At 39.4% G+C, this 22,727-nt stretch overlaps 2 protein-coding genes across 8 annotated transcripts in view; both read right to left on the reverse strand.

The window, feature by feature from the left end:
- NRG1 (neuregulin 1) overlaps positions 1-22,727 on the reverse strand; it is a 1,020,295-nt gene that overhangs the window by 101,244 nt on the left and 896,324 nt on the right. For 2 of the 7 annotated variants that reach the window (XM_065899832.1, XM_065899835.1), the window contains exon 1: positions 14,879-15,545. The exons of the other annotated variants lie outside the window; for them this stretch is intronic. In XM_065899832.1, the coding sequence (XP_065755904.1) occupies positions 14,879-15,545 (667 nt within the window). Of the gene's footprint in view, positions 1-14,878; positions 15,546-22,727 lie in introns of those variants that run through there. 7 annotated transcript variants of the gene reach the window in all.
- LOC136141930 (uncharacterized) lies at positions 15,860-16,048 on the reverse strand. The gene has a single exon (XM_065900080.1). The coding sequence runs from the start codon at positions 16,046-16,048 to the stop codon at positions 15,860-15,862; it is 189 nt and encodes a 62-aa protein (XP_065756152.1).

Below are 22,727 nucleotides of genomic sequence, written 5' to 3' on the forward strand. Positions count from 1 at the left end.
GAAGAGAGTCGGCCAGTCTGCACTCAATGGAGAATGATGCAGAGTCCAACCTCAAGCCTCGATGAGTCACTGCGATTCTTCTCCCCGCTTTTTCCCTTTAAAAAATGTCATGGCTGAGCAGAATCTTCAGAGTTGGTCTCTGGACACGAGTCTACCTTCTCCCCAGATTGCAGCTTTTCTGATTAAAGCACGTTTCTTTTTTACTGACACTTGGCTCTCGAATTATTGGTTTATGAGCGGCAAGCAGCTGAACCTGGTTACAATGTGTGGGAAAATGTCAGAAGACCTTGTTTATAAAAAATTCAAAGAGGCAAATGCATTTTGGAACTGATAACTTGTTTGAAATACTCTGGGTGTGTCAGTCATCAAAATCAGTCAGCCAGTTTTAATGATTAAGTTTGAGAGAAGACCTTATAAATGATCCAACAGGGCGAGAGGAAGAAACACGTGAATTCTAAGTCTGACCTGGTGAAAAACAGCCTTCTAGCAAGCACTTACTCCATCTCCACAAATCCACAGTACTATTAGAAGCAGGGGTAATTTTAATATATAAGGAAATTATATTTATCACTATGCTTCCCTAGGAAATTCTACTTTTCAAAAATCTGACTAACTTCATAAAAAAATGATACCATTGTTTTGATCTTCACACCCTAGATGGACAAAAATAGACTGAGGAAAAACCACCTAGAATTTGGGTGATGTTTCCAGAGCTTTTCATGCATTGTCAGTTTCAAGGCAAACTGAAACTGATATACTAGGAACAGGGAACCAGGCTCTCATTTTTTCCCTTGAAAAATATGAAAATGTTGCTTCTATTTGCCAGTCTGAAAACCAAAGAGGGAAGTCAATGAATCTAAATTGAATCTTTCGTGTATTGTTCCTAGAGGGGTTTTTCACTTGGAGTTATGGTGATTTCCATTCCTTCTCCTGGAAGCAGGGCACAAGAGGGCTGACTTTGAAATGCTAAAAAACAGTCAGTCTCAGATTTCTGCCTCACTTTCATCTGAACACGTGATTTTGAAGTCTCTCTGCAAAAGAGTCCTATAAGTTTATAGGGTTTGCGCATTCAATATGCAGAAAAGGGAAGTAGGTAGAACTAAGTCCTAATTTCCAAGCTAACATGGAGAAATTCAGCTTTCTCTCTACTGCTTGGGACCCTAAGACATTTTGGTGCAAAGTCAAAGAACTGTTAACAAAATAAGTTCCCTTTCAAGAAACACAAGATCAAGATCAGACAGCAGACAAGAAGGAATAGAAACTGGAATTTTTGCATCACTGAATGAGTTTTAATTCAAATGTGAACGCACCTTTGAACAGAAAATATTAAATATTCTAATCACATTAAAATACGATACGCAACTTCTTGCTCAAGCTTTTTCTTTTAATACATTGTTTAAATCAATGGAGGTATTTTCATTATACTTTTAAAATCCTGATTGTAAAAATTATTTGCTATTTTTACTAACTTAACAATCACTGCTTTAAATAAACAACTAAATACGGAAATGTTTGTATTAACTGCCTACATCTACGGTCATGCTATGTTTGATACACCTCCAGTATCATTGGCTTGTTTCTGAACAGTGCTAGTAGAAATTATATTGCCTCTTTCCATTTACCAGCTTTGAAAAACTGAATAAATGTACCAACATGTTGACTGCCTCCTTAACCTTGAAATATTCCTTTCCCTGGAACATAGCGCATATATCACTAAAATTACATGGATGAAGGAGCTACAAATTGAGAATGTTATTATTAATAGGCTGTCGAAATCTGTCAAAATCTTACATTAACTGTGGTACTTCAGAGCTCATATTTTGAGCAAACTGAATGAACTAACTTGTGGACTTTAATGAATATTTAGCCTTATTTGAATATTCCATGAATAAAGAGAAAAATATTAATAATGATTTTGGAGGAATAGTATTTCCTATGTGCTTTTTGTAATAATGGTACAATTACAAGCTGAGAATTCACACATAGCATCACTAACATAAAAGGATTTGTAAGGCTAGGTAGTATGCTGTGGGGATACTACACAGAGATTTATAGTAGAATGGGCTGACTATAAATCCAATACGCACTTCCATATGCAATTTTCACATCAAAATAAACCTCAGTACACAAATTACTGGCACTTATTAAAGAGGATATATATCCCAAAAGAATTTTGATTCACCAGCAACAATGAATAATGTCAATATAGGATAAAGTAAAAATGTCTTTCATTTCTGTATTTTATCCATTTTAATCTTTATAGAATATCAAGGGAAGAACAATTAATATTATTTAACTGAGTGGCCCCTTCAGGAAGAAACAACCAATACTTCCTGGAAATTGGAGCATAAGTCACTTCCTACCATGAATCTACTCACTCTGTAAATGTATAAATATGCAAAGACTTAGCAGGACACAATAAACACATGTTGAATAAATATATGACCTTGTCATTCAGAAACTCATTAATTTAACGACCTCTAAATCACTCATGTGTGCAAAATCATTTCCTTCCTTCCTTCCCCATATTCAATTAGTCCTGAGGAATTCTTTCTTCATAATCGCTCTTATACTTATGGTTTTCTTCCCACTCTCTCTTGCACTATTTATATCATCATCATCATTCTTATTATTTTAATGTCTGGACCATTAGTTTATTCTGTGACATCAGTTTATTCCAGAAGACAATAACAGTACCCAGCTCGTGCTTTCTTGTGACGATTGGATAACACATGTGAAACATGGAGCACACAGTGCATGCTTCATAACCACTAGCTATCAACCAATCCCTTCATACCGATCAAACTGGCCTACTATGTGCCTACATGCCCATTTCACTCTTGACCTTCCTTTAATCTGAAATATACCGACACCCATCAGAATTGTATATATCTTTCAATGCCCACCTTGTTTCCTTTATCCCTAAATTGAACTAAGTACCCTCATTCAAGTCTTTATTCACTGTTCCCTTCTTGAGGCAGCCTACTTTTTTTTTTTTTAACATCTTTATTGGAGTCTAATTGCTTTACAATGGTGTGTTAGTTGCTGCTGTATAACAAAGTGAATCAGCTATACATATACATATATCCCATATCCCCTCCCTCTTGCGTCTCCCTCCCACCCTCCCTCCCTCCCTATCCCACCCCTCTAGGTGGTCACAAAGCGCGAAGCTATGCGGCTGCTTCCCACTAGCTATCTGTTTTACATTTGGTAGTGTATATATGTCCATGCCACTCTCTCACTTCGTCTCAGCTTACCCTTCCCCCTCCCCAGGTCCTCAAGTCCATTCTCTACGTCTGCGTCTTCATTCCTGTCCGAGGCAGCCAACTTTAATCATTCTATTTAAAATCACCGTGCTTTTCCCCGAGAGCTATGACCACCTTATGCTATTTGCTCCATACAAGTTGCCACCTTCTAAAATAGTACATGATTGACTTACTTACTTATTACCCTTTTGTCTGTTTTCTTCCTTTAGGGGTGAACTCCTAGAACAAAACCTACTGAGTCATTCAATAAAGAATATGGAAAAATGGAAAAAATGAAGTTTTTCCAACCCTAAACATTTAACTGATTTATATAAAGGAGCATAGCTTTTGGAAAAAAAGCACAGTGAGGTGGCATCCCCATTTTTTAGATCTGTCTCTGTTTCTTGCTAACTATGAAAATATGTCAGCCAATCATTTCACATTTCTGTATCTTGGTTTCCTCAGGAGTAAAGTAAAATATTTTGATCAGCTTATCTGTAAGAGCTCTTATATCTTTAAAACGTCAATGGTTCTCCTGCAATCCTGTTTCATAAAATTCAGATACTTCCAAATCACTGTTATCTCATCATGGACAGCTCCAGTCATCACATTAATTTATTGACTACATCTGGATAATGAGTAGATTTCTGCCTTGCTAAAATGATAGAATTTGAAGCTTCTGCAACTGCTCTCCAACAACGAAGAGAATTTCATTGTCTTCTTATGGACCGGACCTGCACACTATGTTGTGGCAGAGTAAGAAGTCACAGCAGTAAATTTAAAGTATGCACCCATACGCTTGTCCACAGCAACGTGAGTAGATGGCATTTTGCCAGCGAGGAGGGCTTTCTCTCTCAACCCATCTAAACCATGGAGCTCTGTTTCTGGCTGACAGGTGGAGTGATGATTACCCTTCTCAGCTCTCCTTCTAATTCCCGAGAACAATGCAGATAAGATGGTAACACAAATCACACAGAGGAAAAGCCACGTGAGCAAACCAAATGAAAAGGGTAGTATATCCACGTCTTGGTCAATATGTCCCTTGGAATTCCTGTCCCTTTCTTCAAGCCCGTTATAGCAATAGCAAGGCGTCAAATTTAGAATTCAAGGAAATGCAACTTAATTTAAAAAAACTGCATAATGGTAGCTCACGACTACATAATGCTATGTACCAGGGACGACTCCAAATGCTTTATATACATTAACTTATTTGATCTTCATAACAACCTCAAGAGGGAGGTATAATTATTGCCACCACTTCACAGACAAGGAAATTAAGGCACAGATAGTTTACATAATTTTTCTCTGTGCTAAAAGAAAAAATTTGGTTTAAATCCGCTCCATGATGCCTTCAAAGCTCTGAAATTCTAATTGCAATTATGTAATAACCCAGTACATTTAAAATATGTATCAGTCTGGGGTTAGAATTCCCAATATAACTCAGTATGTCCTAATGAGCTCAGTTTTTAAGAAAGTTATAACCTAACCCACTATGTCCTCAAGACATTACCGGACTCACCATTATGAAGATTCTATATTTGATAAATCCCACTAACAAGTAGCATAGATTATCAAAAGATTTTGATCCAAAACGGATAAAATTAAAGTTTCAAGGTGATAAAGCATCAGCTATTTAAAAAACTCAGCAATCTAGAACAACTAATTTCCAAGGATTTTGAGAGGCCAAAGACTTACTATATTGATCCCAGTGTTTTTATAAATAGTTTACTGATTAGTAAAATGTAGCTGTGTGTACCTGAGGTTCCAGAGTGCAGATGAACTACAATTAGAGGATCACAGGCATATGAAACTGAACTTCCTAAGCAGGGGTTAAGGTAGATATCTCCTTGCTGTCACTGAAGTAGAAAGATAAAAAGACTGAAGAGATTATTTTATATATATATATTTTTTCCCTATGTAAACCCAAGTCTTCACAGATGACATGACATTGTTTTTTCTCTTCTCTTTGAAAAATCATAAGAGTTGTCTGATGGGAAAACTGTAAAAATCCAGCTTGCTCTAAGGATTATAGCAAGGAAAGATCAGAGCTGTAACACTCGGTGCGGCCACTAATAACTCATAAGATTTGCTTTGTAGGCAATACTTAGCATCATGTACCAATCAATGGTTACTGATTCCTTTTGCTCCCAGAAGACCAAGCAATTATGACCCAGGAAGCTCCACCAAGGGATTACAAACAAATGCTAACAAGAGTTCAATCCCATTGTCTTTAGATCATTCCATTTATTTATGGAGATTTTATTACATGACACCAACATATTTCATCAAACAAATACTTCCTGTTACTTAGCAAAGGAAGAGGCAACAATGAAAGTCATCAGGCTATTCGTAGTCAAGTCTGTGGTTCAGGTCTCATTCACTCTCCCTCCCCCACCCCATCTAGGGAGAAACCACAGGTCTAGACCAGCTGCTCCATATCCTCTGATGCTCTGAGACCCTGGCTTCAGAGGAGGGTGGGAGAATTGAGGAAGACGTGCAGCAAGATCACTGGAGAAGAAGGAATGGTGGGGAGAGTGAAGAGAAAAGTAATTGTGGGATGACAAGGACGTAAGAAATGAGGGGACGGAGAAGAGAGGAAAACTAGAGAAATAAAATTATATCAACATCGGACACCAACATAGGTAGCAAAGTTAAGACTTGAAACTTCTGGTGTCATTTGTTTGCCTGTTAATTATGTTTCCTTTGTGGCCACCGTCTTTGTCCACAACGTTGCTCTCATCTTCAAATGCATATGAATATATGGACATTTGGTTTAATTTTAAATTATGAGTTGTTAATAAAATGAATTTGGAAGACACTTTTTTTAAAGTAGAGAATTATATGAGTATTAAATTCTGTACTAACTTTTGCTTAAAATAGAGCTCATATATTTCCCCTTCAGCTGAGATAGCAGTACCTCAAGAAAGGCAATTCAAACACTCAAGTGCATACCACTGAAAATTATAGTAAATCAAGTCTCGTCTTGTCACACTATATTCTTGATGAAAAATTAAAAATGCTTTACCTTAGGAAGCTTTCCATTATAATTCATCAAATTTTATTGGGTCTATCAGCTTATTTCCACTGCACTGTCAGAAAAGCCTATACCCCGGTAAAATCTGCCCTAGTATGTTGTCAAATATTTTCCCCTTAGAAGTGGTGGCCTCATTGCTCCAATATTGATTCAGAGTCCAATTTCTGCAGCAAATCTATCATAGTTGAATAAATAAGAATCAAGATGTCCAAAGCATAAAAGTTTTCACATATTTCTAGTTCTACAGTAAAGAATAAATGAAAACATATATTATTACTGATTACTATACATGTTTGTAGATATAGGGCTAGAGTTTTGTTTTTATTTTTGTTTTTAAACTTATTGATAAACAACCTTTTCCTCTATACTTTAAGTGACTTTATTTACCCAATTTTAGTTATTAAGTAATCATCAAATCATTTCTCCTTTTATTTAGGATATTATATGTATAAGCTAAACATACATACATTATTTGTAGAATTCATATATATATATTGTATTGTTAACCAAATTAAAATAACATCTATGTTTAATTCGGCTCGTGTAAAATTATTCTATGTAAATTATTATTTTTATGCGTTTTGTGAAATTCTGAGAACAGCTTAATTCCTATCTTTTGGGGTCCAGAAATTCCAGTTTGGGACAATGAAAAACGTTAGGTGAACATCATTTCTGTTCAGATAAAGAAGGATTCACGATCTTTTCGGTTCAGCTCTTTCTGTGCACTACACCTAAACTGTATGGATTCTTTTTTACTACTCTAACCTTCCCATAGAAGATACTTTCATGACAAACACAATTTTAGTTACTACCTGTCTTTTTCTCTCTTACAAGTAACTCCTTATCATTCTCTCTGTAAGAAAGCCCCTCACACCGTGGTTTTTGGACATTACCCAAACAGTAATAATCTATGTATCCTAACCAATTTTTTATGGGGAAAAACCACTCTTTTTAATGATACTACGGTTTAGGAAATTAGTAAAGTTCTGTATCACTCTAACACATAACAAGTTAATCCACTTGTTAAGACTCCCTACAATTTATTCCTAGGAATGTTAACATACGTGAATACTGTTTATATGAGTGGTGCTAGAGAGAGGAAGAAGAAAGTTAATACTTCCTAAGCCCTGTTCTAATATCAGGAATTTTTTTTCCACATAGAGTAACTTACGTAGCCCTTAACACAATCTCATGAACGTTTTAGGGATTAACATTCCCATTTGTTCTGATGTAAAAACTAAATCTCAAGTGGTGAAGTGATTTGTTCAAGGTCATACAGCTTATAAATGGTAGAACTGGGATTTGATGTCGTTTCCAATACAATTTCCACTACACCATGATGCTTCTTCAACTCTTATCTTCTAAGTTTTGCATAAGCTTTCGCAAACTCCCAAACTTACTCTCCAGATTTTGTTACAAAACTACTCTGTCAAGATCAAAGGAGGAGAAGGATAAAGTGAAGAAGGGTGTCAAAGTAAAATGAGAGAGAAAACTGGTACTGGTTTCATATTTACTATATTTTAGGCTTAGGACTTGGTGTTTTCCCATAACTCATTCAATCCCCCAAACAGCCTCAAGAGATGCACACTGCTATTCTCATGAATAAATGAGAAAACAGATTCAGAGGGATGATCTAACTTGCTCGAGGCTGTGAAGAATGGCAGGTAAGATTAAAATTCCGGTCTGCCCCTCACAGACTTAGAGAACAAATTTATGGTTGCCGGAGGGGGAAAGGTGGCGGGGGGGGGGGGGGGGGAAGGGATAGACTGGGAGTTTGGGATTGACATGTACACACTGCTACATTTAAGAGAGATAACAAACAAGGACCTACTGTATAGCACAGGGAACTCTGCTCAATATTCTGTAATAACCTAAATGGGAAAAGAATTTGAAAAAGAATAGATCCATGTATATGTATAACTGAATCACTTTGCTGTACACCTGAAACTAACACAACATTGTTAATCAACCCTACTCCAATATAAAATAAAAATTTTTTAAATTCTGGTCTGCCCAACTGGAAAGCTAGTGCCCTAGGGCAAGACAGAAATCAAAGCTGTAAGAGATATCAGTGGTAAACTACTCAGTAATCTGCTTCGAGCATGAATGTTCCTCAACAATGTCACTGATTGAATACTTCCATTAAGAAGAAACTAAATTCTTTCCAAATAAGTAGCACACTTCAGTAGGGGCTAACTTTAATTGTTAAAAAATTCTCCTATATACTACGTTGTTGGGAAAGGGATGTCCAACCTCCACTCCAGAGGGGCGTCCTACACTGATCAAAAGCAGAGGGGTAAAACTCTCTTCTCTAAAGAAGACATCTATAGTGGAGTGATGAAAATTTTACTAGTTAGGATTTAAATAATAAACAGGAAATCACAATCATTTAAATTAAGGCAATACATACTATTTGAACATAAAGGCTACAAACAACTTGGAAAAGAAAAGCAGGGTATAGAGAAGAAAAGGATTATTTCAGTTTTTAGTCTCAGCACTGACACTAAGTAGCTGTAGTGTCCTTGGGCAAGTCACTTCACTTTTCCAGATCTGAGTTTCCTCCCTCAGGAAGTCACTCAGATAATCTCTCCAAATGTTCAACATATAAAATTGTATGATTACAGAATATCGATTATATTATTCAGAAATGACCTTTGAATGCAAATACACACACACACAAACAGTGGGTTCAATTCACTGCAGTAAAGATGGCAACAAGGTTTAAGATGATGAAGATCGATCTTATTTCATTCCTACTCGTGTGAACAATATATGAACCCAAGTTCCTTTTCAGTTTGAGAACTAGATAACTTAATGACAGATTCCAGCCTTTCTCTGGACAATGAAACTAAAAATCCTCAGGATTATGTTAATGCCCTTGTTCTGTAAGCCATAACAATACGCAGAAAGTATGATTGAAAAAAATATTTACAGCTATCAACTTGCTACAATCTGAAAGTAATCTTACATTCTTTACATGGCAGAATTATGGATATATTTTCCATTTTAAGAGAGTGTTCCTAAACAGATATTATCTTCCCAACCACTTCAATGGTTTGGTTAAATAGTGTCATAGAGGCCAAACAGGAATCAGCCAAAGTTACCCAGCTTGTTGGTAGCAGAGATGGGATGGGTGTCGCTTTAAGATAAAGGACATTGCTGGTTAAGTGTTCCGTAGTCCACAGATAGAGAAGAGCAATACTATGGGAGGAACAGGAATGGCAGTCAAAATGTGAATAAAATGAAGGTAAGGGGAAGAAACACTAAATTCAGAGAGTATTTGTGTAGGAAAGTAAAGAAATAACTCGAGCTGTGCAAATCAATTCTTAAAATCCATTAGAACAAAAGCTCTGTGAGGGCAAGGATTTCACTGTTTTTTATTGTGATATAACCAATCTAGAACAGTGCCTGGCCCATAGTACGTTTTTGAGATGTATTCGCTGAATAAAGAAAAAGAGTAAACAATAAAAGAAAACTGAAACGTGGACATAACAACAATAATAAAAATGCAAACACGAGCATAAAAGCAGGCATGGTATTTTATGGCTGATAGAAAGTTCAATAGATTCGGTGGACACGAGTAACATTAGATGAGTCATAGCTTTTTTATTTTGCTTTTTTTTTTTTTGCGGTACGTGGGCCCCTCACTGCTGTGGCCTCTCCCATTGCGGAGCACAGGCTCCGGACGCGCAGGCTCAGCGGCCATGGCTCATGGGCCCAGCCGCTCCGCGGCATGTGGGACCTTCCCAGACCAGGGCACGAACCCATGTCCCCTGCATCGGCAGGCGGACGCTCAACCACTGTGCCACCAGGGAAGCCCAAGTCATAACTTTTTTATGCCTTTCTCAATCTACAAATTATCTTTCTCTTCATGTTTTAAAAGGATACAATGAGGTATTATTAAAAGGGAAGGAAGACAGAACAGAGATGTATGGCCTGGGACATAATGATTTTCTGGGAATGCAGAAATGCTGATATGTATATTTATATGTTTATACAGTGGAAAAGAAGGAGAGATAAAGAAAAGGGATGAAAGTCTGAATCGATGGTGCCAGTAACAAACCAATATATTGTTTACTGGATGGAGACATTTTTTGGTATGTGTTTTTGTAATATGTGTAAATACTGTTTGGTATTAAAATGCAATGAAGTTCTATAGGAAAGAAAAGGCAGGTGAAGATGCATTGATATCTTAGAATGCAATGGAATTTTGACATATAAGGCCACCAAGGCATAATTAGGAAAATAAGAAAGAGTCAAGGTATAATTGGGAGGGTGGGAAGGGAGAGGAAGGAATAAGGAGAAATAATCAAAGTGGGATATTCAGGAAAGAGGTGAGCTATATAGCCATCGGCTGGCTGCCTGTCAAGAAAGAGATCACCCTAGAAAAACCTAAGCTGTTTTCAAAAGCAAGCGGAACACTGTATGTGTGATGAAATAAAAAAGAAAAAGGCCATAACTGCAGAAAATTTAGTGAGAGCAAAAGAAGAAAATCAGAAGAAAATTTAATTTTAATGTTTTAAGTGAACCATACACACGTGACCAGTGGTCACACTGGAAGTACTTCCCTTAACTACCAGGCAGATGCCACTTAAACTACCAGAGTTAGTCTTCAGTTCTAACTCTCTAGAACAGGGGAAAAATGATAGAAGAAAACTGTTTAGGATTAAATTTTGGGAGACAGGACATTACTCTGTTTCCTACTATTTTGGATTTCCCTAAATCTTTCAGAGTTTTGTGAATTTTAGTAAAAGACTTAATTTTACTTAATCGTTCAGAGTCTGGCTTTCCTCATCAGTAGATTTATAAAATTACTTGGTTCAAATTGAGGAGCTTTCAGCTTTTTCCATCTTAGGCTCTCAATAAATATGGTTAAAGCAGAGAAAAGTTATTTGGAATCACCATTCTGAAATACTATAAGTACAATTGCAAAGACCTAGAAAAATCTACTGGACTTAAAATGAATGCCACTTTTCAATGGAAGGGAAGAAATCCTATGGTATATTCAATTAATTGTGTTGAATTTTGCATATGGCAGTACTTCATATTGTCACTCTGGTAACAATGGCTTGCCATGAAACCCAACAATACAAAGATTTAAGACAAAGCAAAACACATTTGGCTTAAGATGAAAATATTAATACATTCTAATAACCAAGAGTCTGTTGTCAAGCAGGTTGTCCCATCCAAAAATACATTTTCTTTCAAGATGGTATGCTAGTTTCCTGGTTACAATTCAATTAATCAGTTCTTTTTACAGTCATCTAAGTTTGCAATCTCCCAGAGTCAGATCTTTCCATATAAACAGAGGGTAAGAAAAATCTTAAAGCCCAGGCAAGGAAAACAAATGAATGGTTCCAGTATTAAGTGACTTGATGAAAACTAAAAACTTAACTAGTCACAATACAGTGATCATAGTGGGAAACCACTAACTATGCAGAAAAATATTAGAATTACATATACATATTTTAATTTTTTCATATTTTATATATAGTCTATATATTAAATTATAGCCCTGTATTATATTTCTTAATGTCTACATGTATGCATAGATTAATACGGTGAGAACATGCAGTTATATTGCCTTATGAAAGACATACCCATTTTAGAACGGCTGACATAGCCTATACCTCTAGGCAATTTAAAAGGTGATACTTTGCCTCTTATTATAATAAAGACAAAGAGTGTCTGGATTTTAGAAGAGTCAGTGAGGGAGAGGGTAATTCTAGTATTTATGGAATAAAACCCTAATGTGCTAATAGGTAGATTGGTTTGGGAAATAACACAGCAGACACAATTACTAGGATTGTCTCTCTTCCACTCTCGCAGGCTCCAGGATAAAGAAGAATCAATTAGCCCTCAACAGACTATGACCTTGAAGACTACAGCTCTGTGCATAATACGCTGAATATGCTGAGCCAGATAGAAACGGAGAATCAAGTCCTGAGACCACGGAAGAGCATGGTTCAGATATGACAATGCCTTTTGAAAAAAAATTAAAGCTGTGACAGCTTCGTGCATGCCAAAACCACGCAGGATGATGAAAGAAAAGACCCGGTTCTTCTGTGACTAAGCGACAGTTTCTTAATGGAAGAGCAAAAAGTGAAACAGATTGCAAAATGACAACCTAATTCCAAGCTTTTTTTTTTTTTTTGCTTTCCTTTCGTTAATGGTTACAAGACTCTTAACCAACAAAAGCAACCACTTATGGGTGTTTGAAAACAAAGCTCCCTGGACCAAATCCCTTTCCAAAATAAAAGGAATACAGACGCACAATTTTTAGGATATTCGTGTTTTTGTTGTTTTCAGGCACTAGTTCAAAAACTTAACCCAGAGTGTTCCACACAGCAAACCCTATAGGCAGTAAAGTGTTAACCAACTGTGTAGCCCTAACTTTTCAGGAGAAAACTACTTCCCAGACAGCTTTTGTAGGCGTATCTCCAACGCACTGAGAATGCTGCAGCTGTGCATCTGGCCAGAACCGGCCACTGTGATGCTTTTAGGCAGCAGTAAATCTTTTCCACTCAATAGAAATGCCGGAAAAATCAATGTCCTGGTTTGGAAAAAAGAAAAGAAACTGCATGGAATGTATAATCTATTAAAACACTTAGTAGAAGAATTTACCTTAAAAAATAATTTCTCAAAACATCACAACATACTTTTTAACATGGTCCTAGATCAGGAAACTGTGCTGGAGCTTTCTTTGTTTGCCTCTGATGACAAAATTACAGGGTTTAGTTGAAGAGTGTTTCACAGGGTCCTCCTTCTTTTTCTGGACAGCTAAACCTATTCAGGCACATTTTAATTAAAGACTTAAGTTGAAAATGATAAAGACAAAGAAGTAACCTTGTCTTCATGGTGAATTGTGCTTCTCTTTGCAAGATCTGTACTTGCTTTTTATAGCCTGTCATTTCATCTGGGTATTATTTCCCGGTCACTTTGCCAGGTGGGAAGAGGCAGTGAATACAGTGATGGCTGTCAGACCTTTAATGACACTTCAGGGATTTGATAAAGATACAAAGCAGTGTCTGCAGAAAGGAGGTTCTTCCCTAACTACACCTGAAAAACAAGCCTCTTTTTTCTTTAAATCTTTGCCACAGAAACTCATGTGTATGAAATGAGCTTGAATCACAAGCACAAATGAACTTTTTCTGCGTTTCTAGAACACACAGCTCTCCTTCATACTGAATATATCTGAAAAAAGATGTTTGTATTCTTCATTACCATCTAGAGGGAACCAGAAGGGGTATTTCATCACCGAATCCTTACCCTCAACTCTCCTTTAACTCTAAGAGATTTTACACACGTTATTCAGAACCAAATTCTCTGATCCTTTACTTTTTTCTAAGTAAATAGTCTCAATGGTGAAAAGTGATAGAAGATAGAGAAACAAAAATAAGTTAGAAACATAAAAAAAAAAGCTATAGAAAACTCCTCTTCTATAACGACGTTTAGAACAATCTGACTGGTCATGGTTTCATCCTTGACAACTTTTCCATTTTAAAGCATTGCAATGACCCAGAACATACAGCAGTATATCGCTCTGTATTGTTTTAAGAGCGTGGCCACTCTTTACTCAGGTGACGGATAAAAAGGACACATCTAAAACAAAAAAACGAGGTACCTTACTAATGGATCTTGTACTTTTTAATGACTGTCAAGGAAGCTACTTAAACATTTGATTACAGAAAACAAAACTAATTGGACAAACCATAATGGAAAAGAATATGAAAAAGAATATATATATATATATGTATATGTATAACTAAGTCACTTAGTTGTACAGAAGAAATTAACACTGTAAATCAACCATACTTCAATAAAACTTAAAAAACCTAATTTGGGAAAATCCTTTCATGCAGATTTGTACCACGTCCTGAATAAAATAAAACTGCCCCATAATAAGGGCTCAGCAACTCAAACCACTATCTGAGCACGACAGCAACCGTCTGATACTGCTGAGAGGTGAGCGCTACACGCATCTAAAGATTTCATGCGGTATCAGGAAGAACCGATTAAAATACAAACGTGGGGAGAAGTGGTTTAGGGAACAGGAAGAAGAGATGGAGAAAGAGAACAGGCAGCTTGGGCTGGCTGGGAGGCAGAGGGTAACAGAAAGGTGAGGAGAGGTGATCAGAAGTTTATATGGGAAAACAAAAAGACACAGGATCATACTCACTGCTGTACAGAAGTCATGTTTTTTTATATATATATATATATATATATATATATATATATATATATATATATGGATGGTCTGATGTTTTAATCTAAAAAGTGTTAGAAATCAGTGGAATGTAACTGAAATTCAAGCATGGCTCCCAGACGCTGAAGTTTTGGGTTCCCCACCCCAAATTTAACAATCCAGGTAGAGGGAGCTGCTGCTAGAGCATCCGTTCTAACCAGCAGTTCACATGGTCTTTTCACTCATCTCTCCACGCCACCCCGGAGCATCCCAGTCACATGATACACTTAAACCAAACCATGCCATTAAAATCCAAGAAGAAAAGGACACAGCTACACACTCTAGAGAACACTTCTGAGGACCTCAAGCCCACCCCTCTCCTTCACACATCATCATCCGTCTGTCTCTACTTACAAAGTTTAGGAGCAGTCTGGAGATTAGTTTCTGTTGCTTGTGGCTGAGTGGCTGCCTTGGGTGTTCTCACCTCAGGGTTCCGAGTGGGTGAAGGGAAGGATGGAGCAGTGGATGGCAGGAAAGAAAAAGCGAAAATACGATTCTTCGGGGTTGGTACCGCTGAAGGCTCCGAGGACACAACGGCATTGTCAGCTGGCACTGTAACTTGAACCTCAGTTTCAGAGTGAGCCCTAGAGACAGGTGAAGTGTATGCCTCAGATGATACCCACACAGCTGAGGCAGCAGTTGGATCCAGAGAAATAATAGGGTCCTGGCCTAACCCTCCGGGGTCAAGGTGAGTGGGAGAGTCATACTCAAAAATCTTGTCCACAAACACCCACTTGAGGCCGGCGATGCAGAGGCAGAGGCTGACGAGGCAAGCCAGAATGGGGACGATGCAGATTTTCTCTGAGTTGAGGCAACCTCTCAGGCGCTCAGCTTCCAGGCAGACACAGCAGGGAACAGCCAGGCCCACGAGTCCCGGGGACCTGCCATCTTCGGTCTGGGTCTCCGGCATGTCTTCTGCTGCCGGAAGCCCATCCAGAGATGGGTCTGCACTCAGCTGAGTGGAGGGGCTGGAGGACCTCTCAGCAGCTGCCTCGGACATGTCTGGGGGAGAAATCTCCATCGGCTCACCTCCAGAAGGCCTGGCCTCCCGCACCGTCCATTACCATCCCCCAACCAAATGATACAGCATCTTACAGGGGGAAATCGATAAGTCCTCCAAGTCCAGAGCCATTACCGAAAGCAAGAGGAGTTCAGGAGGAAAGCAGGCGGAGAAGAAAAGAAAGCCTCTAGCAACTACCAAATAAAAGTATATTGTAATTCTTTACTGCTGTTTCTGGGCCACTTTTGCAGTTCTTTTAAATGCTTCTCCAAAGCATCCCGGCTGGTCAAGAAGGACAGAGGCCAAAAGAGAAACCGAGCTGATCTGTTGGTCAGTTAAGTAAACCAGTAGCCCAAACTGAAAGGCATGTTTCTCACCTCGAGCATCTGAAACTGGGGTCTGCTCAGATGGAGAAAACAACTGTCATGCAGGAGAAGTAAAAGCAAAAGCAGGACCAGCGGCGGCGGCGGCGGCGGCAGCAGCGGCGGCGGCAGGAGAGGCAGCAGTGACAGTAGCAACAGCATCCTGTTGTGTTAACGCGACGGCTGAAAGGGGCTGAATCATTACAGAGCAGCAGGTGCCTGCCCTCCGAGCATCACTGCAAACAGTCTCATCGCAGAGGGATCTGAAGGCGAGAGCGCGGCCAGGAGGGGCGGTAACTGCGCTCCCCGCCCTGCCTCCACCCCTCACCCGGCAACCAACTATTCTTTGTCCTTCCCGAGCGCTCATTCACTTTCTTCCCCTGCGGCTCTTCCCTTCTTCACCGTCTCTCTACCTTCCTCTCCCCTCCTCCTCCAAAAGCGTTCTCTCTCTCTCTCTCTTTCTCCCTTTCTCTTTCTTTTTCCTCCCTCCTCTCCCACCCGCCTCCCTCCATCCGCACTCTGGGGCTGCTGGCTGGTCTGAGTAAAATCAGTATACCCAGCAACGCGGGACTGCCAGTGACTTCCTATTTTATCCAATTAGAAGGAATAAAGGCCATCAAATCAAAGAGAAGCTGGCAGGCACCAGTTAAGCTTAGTCCCCATGGCCCCCAACCCCGTTCGCCTCCTTCTCTTTTTTTTTCTCCCTACCGAAGCTGCCCCAGTTTTCCACCCCAACCTTGCTTGCTCTAAGTCTTGCTGGCTCTCTTTCCTGCACCCACTGTTGGGTCAGAAAAAGCCAGCGATCGATGCTAGCAATCTAACAAAGCTGGGATGGGGCGCAGCGGGGGAGGGAGGGATGTAGGTGGGACCTTATGGGTTGGACCTGAGGCTTGGCAAAGTCTGATATCTGATTCCTCCCCAGAGAGGTAAGCTTTTCAACAGCAATTTCTTCCTGCCTGCTGCTGAGAGATAGCATTCCTTCCCCAGCCCTCTAATAAGTTTTGTACACCAAGAGGACTGTTATTACCTGAATTTTCAACCAACAGCGAGAACATTTTTTTTTTTTTCTAACCATGGACAGCTCTGCCTTCAGCCCTTTTTGCAATGACCGGGTTAGACTTGGTGATGCCCAAGCGTGAAGTGCTGAGTGTATGTTGGAGGATGGGGTGCTAGGGGAGGGGAGAGAGGTTCATATGTCCCCACTCTGGTCCCCTTTAAATTTCCATTGCCCTGTCCCACTCACAGCAGTCCTGGACTAATGTCCAGCAAACAAGAAATGCCGGTAAGTAAGAGAGCTACAGAGGAAGCAAAGGCGCCCACTTCATCCTGAAATTAGCCTTCATTGTGACTCCACACTGTTGGAGGTTGAATTCCCTGGGCACTGTAATATATACCACATGTCTTCAGCTATAACCGCACTGCAAAGATTAAGAAGAGTTTTCTCTAAGAGCATGCCTTTGGGGTTAAGTCTCAGTAGCTTTACCTTACAGATAATTTCGATGCCGACTTTTTTCTTTTTCCTTTTAAAACAGCAGTGGTTAAAAGACTGGAAGAAATGCACTGTACTTTAATAGAGTCCAGGCTGCCCTGACCCTCCAGTTCGCTGTGTCAGCACACGCAATACGCATCTGAATCTCTAATCCACGCTTTACTGTGACTGGACACCTGAATGGTTTCCAAGGAACCATTTTGCTCACATATGTCAACAGGAGTCTTAAAAACTGTCTCTAAATCCATACTACATAACCATCATGTGAGTCCCAGAAGCAATAAAATTTAGAGCTTAAATCCTGAGAGAATCTGCTTTAAGCACATTATGGTTTGTATAGCACAATCTCCACTGCTTTGAAATATTTTTAAGCTCTGAGTGGGCATGAGATAATATTATCATTTCTTTCAAAACTAAATTAGCCCGTAATTATAAGTGATTTAAAGGGTAGTAATATCTTTAAATGTGTTTGCAGTACTATCACTAACAACAATGACAAAAGCCTGAAGCAGTTTGCATAATTGTAATTATGACTCTGACAAACTTACGGGCAAAATGAATTATCCTTAAGTTCATCTGTATATAATCTGCACTTATATACCGGTAACTGGTACTTTAAAATAATTCATATGCCTACTTTCTAGCTTTAACTATTTGATTTTAAAGCAGAGATGTTTCTTAAAGATTCTAGCAATGGACATGAAATTTCACATCACAGAAAATCTATATGGAGGCAATTACAGTATTCAAACTGAGAGGTATTAAGATTTTAATTATCAATATTCATGTAAATTCTCAAAATCAATATAGGCAAGTAAATATTTGTGCCAAATTAGAATAATTTATAATTCCTTTAGGTATCACCCAGGTTAAATTTGTGGTACTTAACTCCTCAATTCTGCCCCAAACCAATATTTCACTCAAGTATAATATACTGGCATTTCACCCACAGCCAAGGTCACCTAGATTTCAAAGACCAAAATGGGGTTCAGGTAGCCCAATCAGGCAGCTAAGAGAAGACACTGAAAACAGTAACCTATAGTTAAGAAGAGTGGTCCTTCACTTGCACCAATGACAACTAGTCACCTCACCTCCATCATTAAGAACAGACGTACTCAGCAGACAAAGAAATGACTGGGCACTGCTCTAGTTGTCATATTAAAGGTGACCAACACTTACAAAGGAAAAGAACAGATTAGGTAAAGGCGAGGACAGAACTTCGGAGACAGAATCCTGTTGGCTGCCACGGCTGTTATTTTCCCCTGGACTACACAAATCAGACTGTGGGATGTGTATGTGCCCTCCCTGGAGATGTAGCCTATGAACACTGTGGCTTCTTGGAGCTAAGATCAGCTTGCAGGGAGCCAGCAACCTATAAAGTTGTTTCCCATCCAACTGGAAGGTAAACCTAATTGAGGAAAGGGAGTAGGACAGGAGGTAAAGAATAAAAGGAATTTTCCATTAGTTCTACCCTTGAGACTACGAGTCAGAAGTTGCCTTTATCCCTTTACCAAATCTCTATAGCAATAAAGAAGTGAGAACAGGGTAGTGTGAACAGGATTAGGGATCAGAATTCCGTCCAATAAAACATGCATGTTTGTAGGAAGAACTGCAAGTACACCTCACTTTAACCCTTTAGGCTCCATCTCCAATAAAGCTCAGGAACACCCATATTTCCATGTCCCTCTAAAAGATGAACAAAAGACAGATTTCCACTACTTTTTAAAACCACATTACCACCTCCTTTATAACAACAAAAGCTACTTTTTTTTTTGCGGTACGCGGGCCTCTCACCATTGTGGCCTCTCCTGCTGTGGAGCACAGGCTCCGGAAGCGCAGGCTCAGAGGCCATGGCTCACGGGCCCAGCCACTCCGCGGCATGCGGGATCCTCCCGGACCGGGTCACGAACCTGCGTCCCTCGCATCAGCAGGCGGACTCTCAACCACTGCGCCACCAGGGAAGCCCCCCAAAGCTACTTTTATTGAGCTCCACCATTGTGCCAGGCACTCTGCTAGGTTCTCAGCATACATGATTTCTGACCTTCGCACATCCTGTATAGTACATATTATCTTGAAAATAATTTTTAAAAAATGGACTCAGGCAGCTTAGATAACTTAGCCATGGACATACAGCTCTTAAGTAACAGAACCAAGATTAGAACAAAAGTCTGACTCATGCTCTTTCTACTGAAAAATACTGTTTCTCGTTTTTAATCAAAAGAAGGCATCTCATTACATATTGCTTACCTATTACTTCAACGGGAAAAATAAGTGAACCAGAAAGTGTAACCATGAAATAGGCATTTTAATTTTACCTTAATGTAGCTGGTAAATGAACTTAAAGGTGCCTAGTTTCCAAAACAAGAGGCTTCTAAAATTCTGCCTAGGGATTTTCAGAAGTTACAAGAATTAAGCATAGGTTTTTAAAATATGATCTATTTACAGTTTCAATTGAATGAGCTCTTGTACAGTCTCAGTTCCGGGATTTTCCTTGGAAAGCTATTTCAGTTACATATTGCTATGAAACAAATTGCCCTGAAATAGCTTAAAACAACAACCACTGTGTTGTATCTCACTAGCCTGCAGTTTACTGGGTTCAGCTGAGTGATTCTTCTGCTCCATTAGATGTCAGCTGGGGCTGCAATCCCTGGAGGTGTAACTGAGCTGAAACATTCAAGATTCACGCACATGACTGGCAGCTAATGCCACATGGCAGCTGGGAAGACAGCAGGGACTGTTGGATGGTGCACCAACACGTGGCTTCTCCATGTGGCCTGGGCTTCCCCCAGCATGGCAGCTGGGTTCTGAGAGGGTGCAGTCCAAGAGGGAGGAAGTGCAAGCTGTAAGTCCTCCTTAAGACTGACTCTGGAAGTGGCACGGGCTATGTCCACTGCATCCTGTTGGCTAAGCAGGCACAGTGCCAGCTGAGATTCAAGGACAGGGGAAATAAGTCTTGATGGAGAGTGTGACGAAGAACTTGCAACCACCGTTAATCCACCACGGCAGTGAGGAAGTGTTAGTAAGTCAACCTGGCTCAAGAGAAGACTCAGTGATGTAGAGTGGAATTCGGCAGAACCAAGTCAGCACACACGTATTTCTGATACACGATATTCCAGCTTCCTCCTAAACCAGCTTCAGTGAAGGAAGCAATCCTATTATATCATCCAATAAAAAATACTCAAATTCCTCTGCTACTTCAAGTCAAGCTAGGCGACAGCTTCTGCATTCATTTTATTTAATTATCAGAAATATTTAGCGTAACTCCAGGAGATGAAAGAAGATGAAAGAGGATGACCATAGTATGTAAACTTATTTTCTCTTTTACATTTTGTTTTTGGTGTGTTGGCTATTTCACTCTGAAAACATTTAACTCTGAAAAAGTTTACCCTTTCTCCTTAAGTTTATGGCTGAAAAAGGAGAATTTACTTTGTGGCATCTAAAACCATGACGACAGCAGTGATTTCATTTTTGGATTCCAATCTTTGAAGATGGCTATGTATAAGTTGTAATGATTTATTCATTTGCTAATGAACTATGAAATCACGATTTTCACGAGAAAGCTTCAGGGCCTAAAAGGATCCCTAAAACTTGCTGCTTCTTATAAGAGGACCAAGTACTCAAATGGATTCCCTATCCTCCTCCCATCCATCTGGAAATCTTCCCCATCTCACATCTCAGCTCCTCCATGGAGCCCTTCCGTGCTCCCAGGTCACAGACACAGCATTCCTTAACGCTACTTTTATTGGGGCACATCTTCCAAGGTGTTATTATTACTATTTTGCGGTACGTGGGCCTCTCACTGTTGTGGCCTCTCCCGTTGCGGAGCACAGGCTCCGGACGCGCAGGCTCAGCGGCCACGGCTCACGGGCCCAGCCGCTCCGCGGCATGTGGGATCCTCCCGGACCGGGGCACGAACCCGTGTCCCCTGCATCGGCAGGCGGACTCTCAACCACTGCGCCACCAGGGAAGCCCGAGGTGTTATTGTTTAACTATGTTATGTATATAGGACCGAAGGATGTAATATCTTTGAAGACCAGGAGGTCTATCGGTATCTGGCTGTCCCAAACTAGAGCTCTGCTATCCGTTCAATACATACATTTTGTTTGGTTTTATTTTTAATTGCGATTGAATTACACAGATTACGGCACCTCTAATAAACTGGCAGACTTTTTTCATGTCCACCTATCTATTCAAAATACCCTCTATACTCCCCTCCATTTTTTCTAATCTTTTAATGTCCAGTTCAGATACGTGCTTATCAAATTTTTATGACTGTTCCCAAATACTACGCCTTTTATGAATTTACCTTCATTTAGGGAAACGCTGTTACCCCAACTATGCTTAACTCTCAACTACCACAGATCATTTCAGTGGATGGAAGGTTGGAAATAACCCAACATTTAACTGTTTTTCCTGTAATTCTCTCTTCAACCAAACAGAAAAGTTCTCGGAGGGCAAACCAAGTCCACGTGCTCTTTGATGTTCTCCTACATTATTCATAACGCTAAACAGGTGAGATGAAACTCAGGTCACCTTACTGGGCAGGTACTTTTCTGCCCACTTTGAGGACGAGTCAAGAATCTGATTCTACTTTATTTTCACCCAGTGAAAATTATCTCAGAAAAGACTTTTTGACTTAATTGTAAGAATTATTTTGTGAGGATCTGTATCTAATATTTGTTATTGACTCTGGGTCTGTGTCCTCATTTTGTAACAAGATGATCAATTTACTCTGGCACATTTTGTTCTTTATAAGTTTAGATCCTTTGATCTTCAGCTACAGCTCAAGAGACAGTAAATGATGTCAAAGATGAGGATGTGAGAATTTTATATAGAAAGAGGTTTTTATTAAATCTGATGGTTATAATGTGTTTACTTTGAAAGAACCTATTATTTTCTCACTGCCCGTAAGTAAAATCATTAGTTATATACAAATGGTTGATTTTGGTTTTAGTTTTACACGTCACCTTTCTTTTACAATGACCCTGAACATGTTTGAAACTAGATGGAGATGGTGGCTGCACGTCACTGTGATAAATGCCAATGAATTGTTCACGGTAAACGGTCAATCTTATGTTATGTGAATTCCAACTCAATAAAAAAAAAAAAAGACACTGCACACTCGTCATGGTTTCAGCGTCCCCAACATTTACTGTTAAAAGGAAAACATAGTCTATCTGACCACTTTTACTAGTGGACTGCACTAAAATAATGAGACTTTGTCATGTATAGGTTGCCCTTTCTTCTACAAAATCTTAGTAGGTCCTGTAGCATTGAATCTCTGACAATTATTAATTAACTAAGGACTCTAAATTGATGTTGATGATGCAATACTGCATCCCAAGGAACTCA

The sequence above is a fragment of the Phocoena phocoena genome, chromosome 21 (assembly GCF_963924675.1).
Source record: "Phocoena phocoena chromosome 21, mPhoPho1.1, whole genome shotgun sequence".
NCBI lineage: Eukaryota > Metazoa > Chordata > Mammalia > Artiodactyla > Phocoenidae > Phocoena > Phocoena phocoena.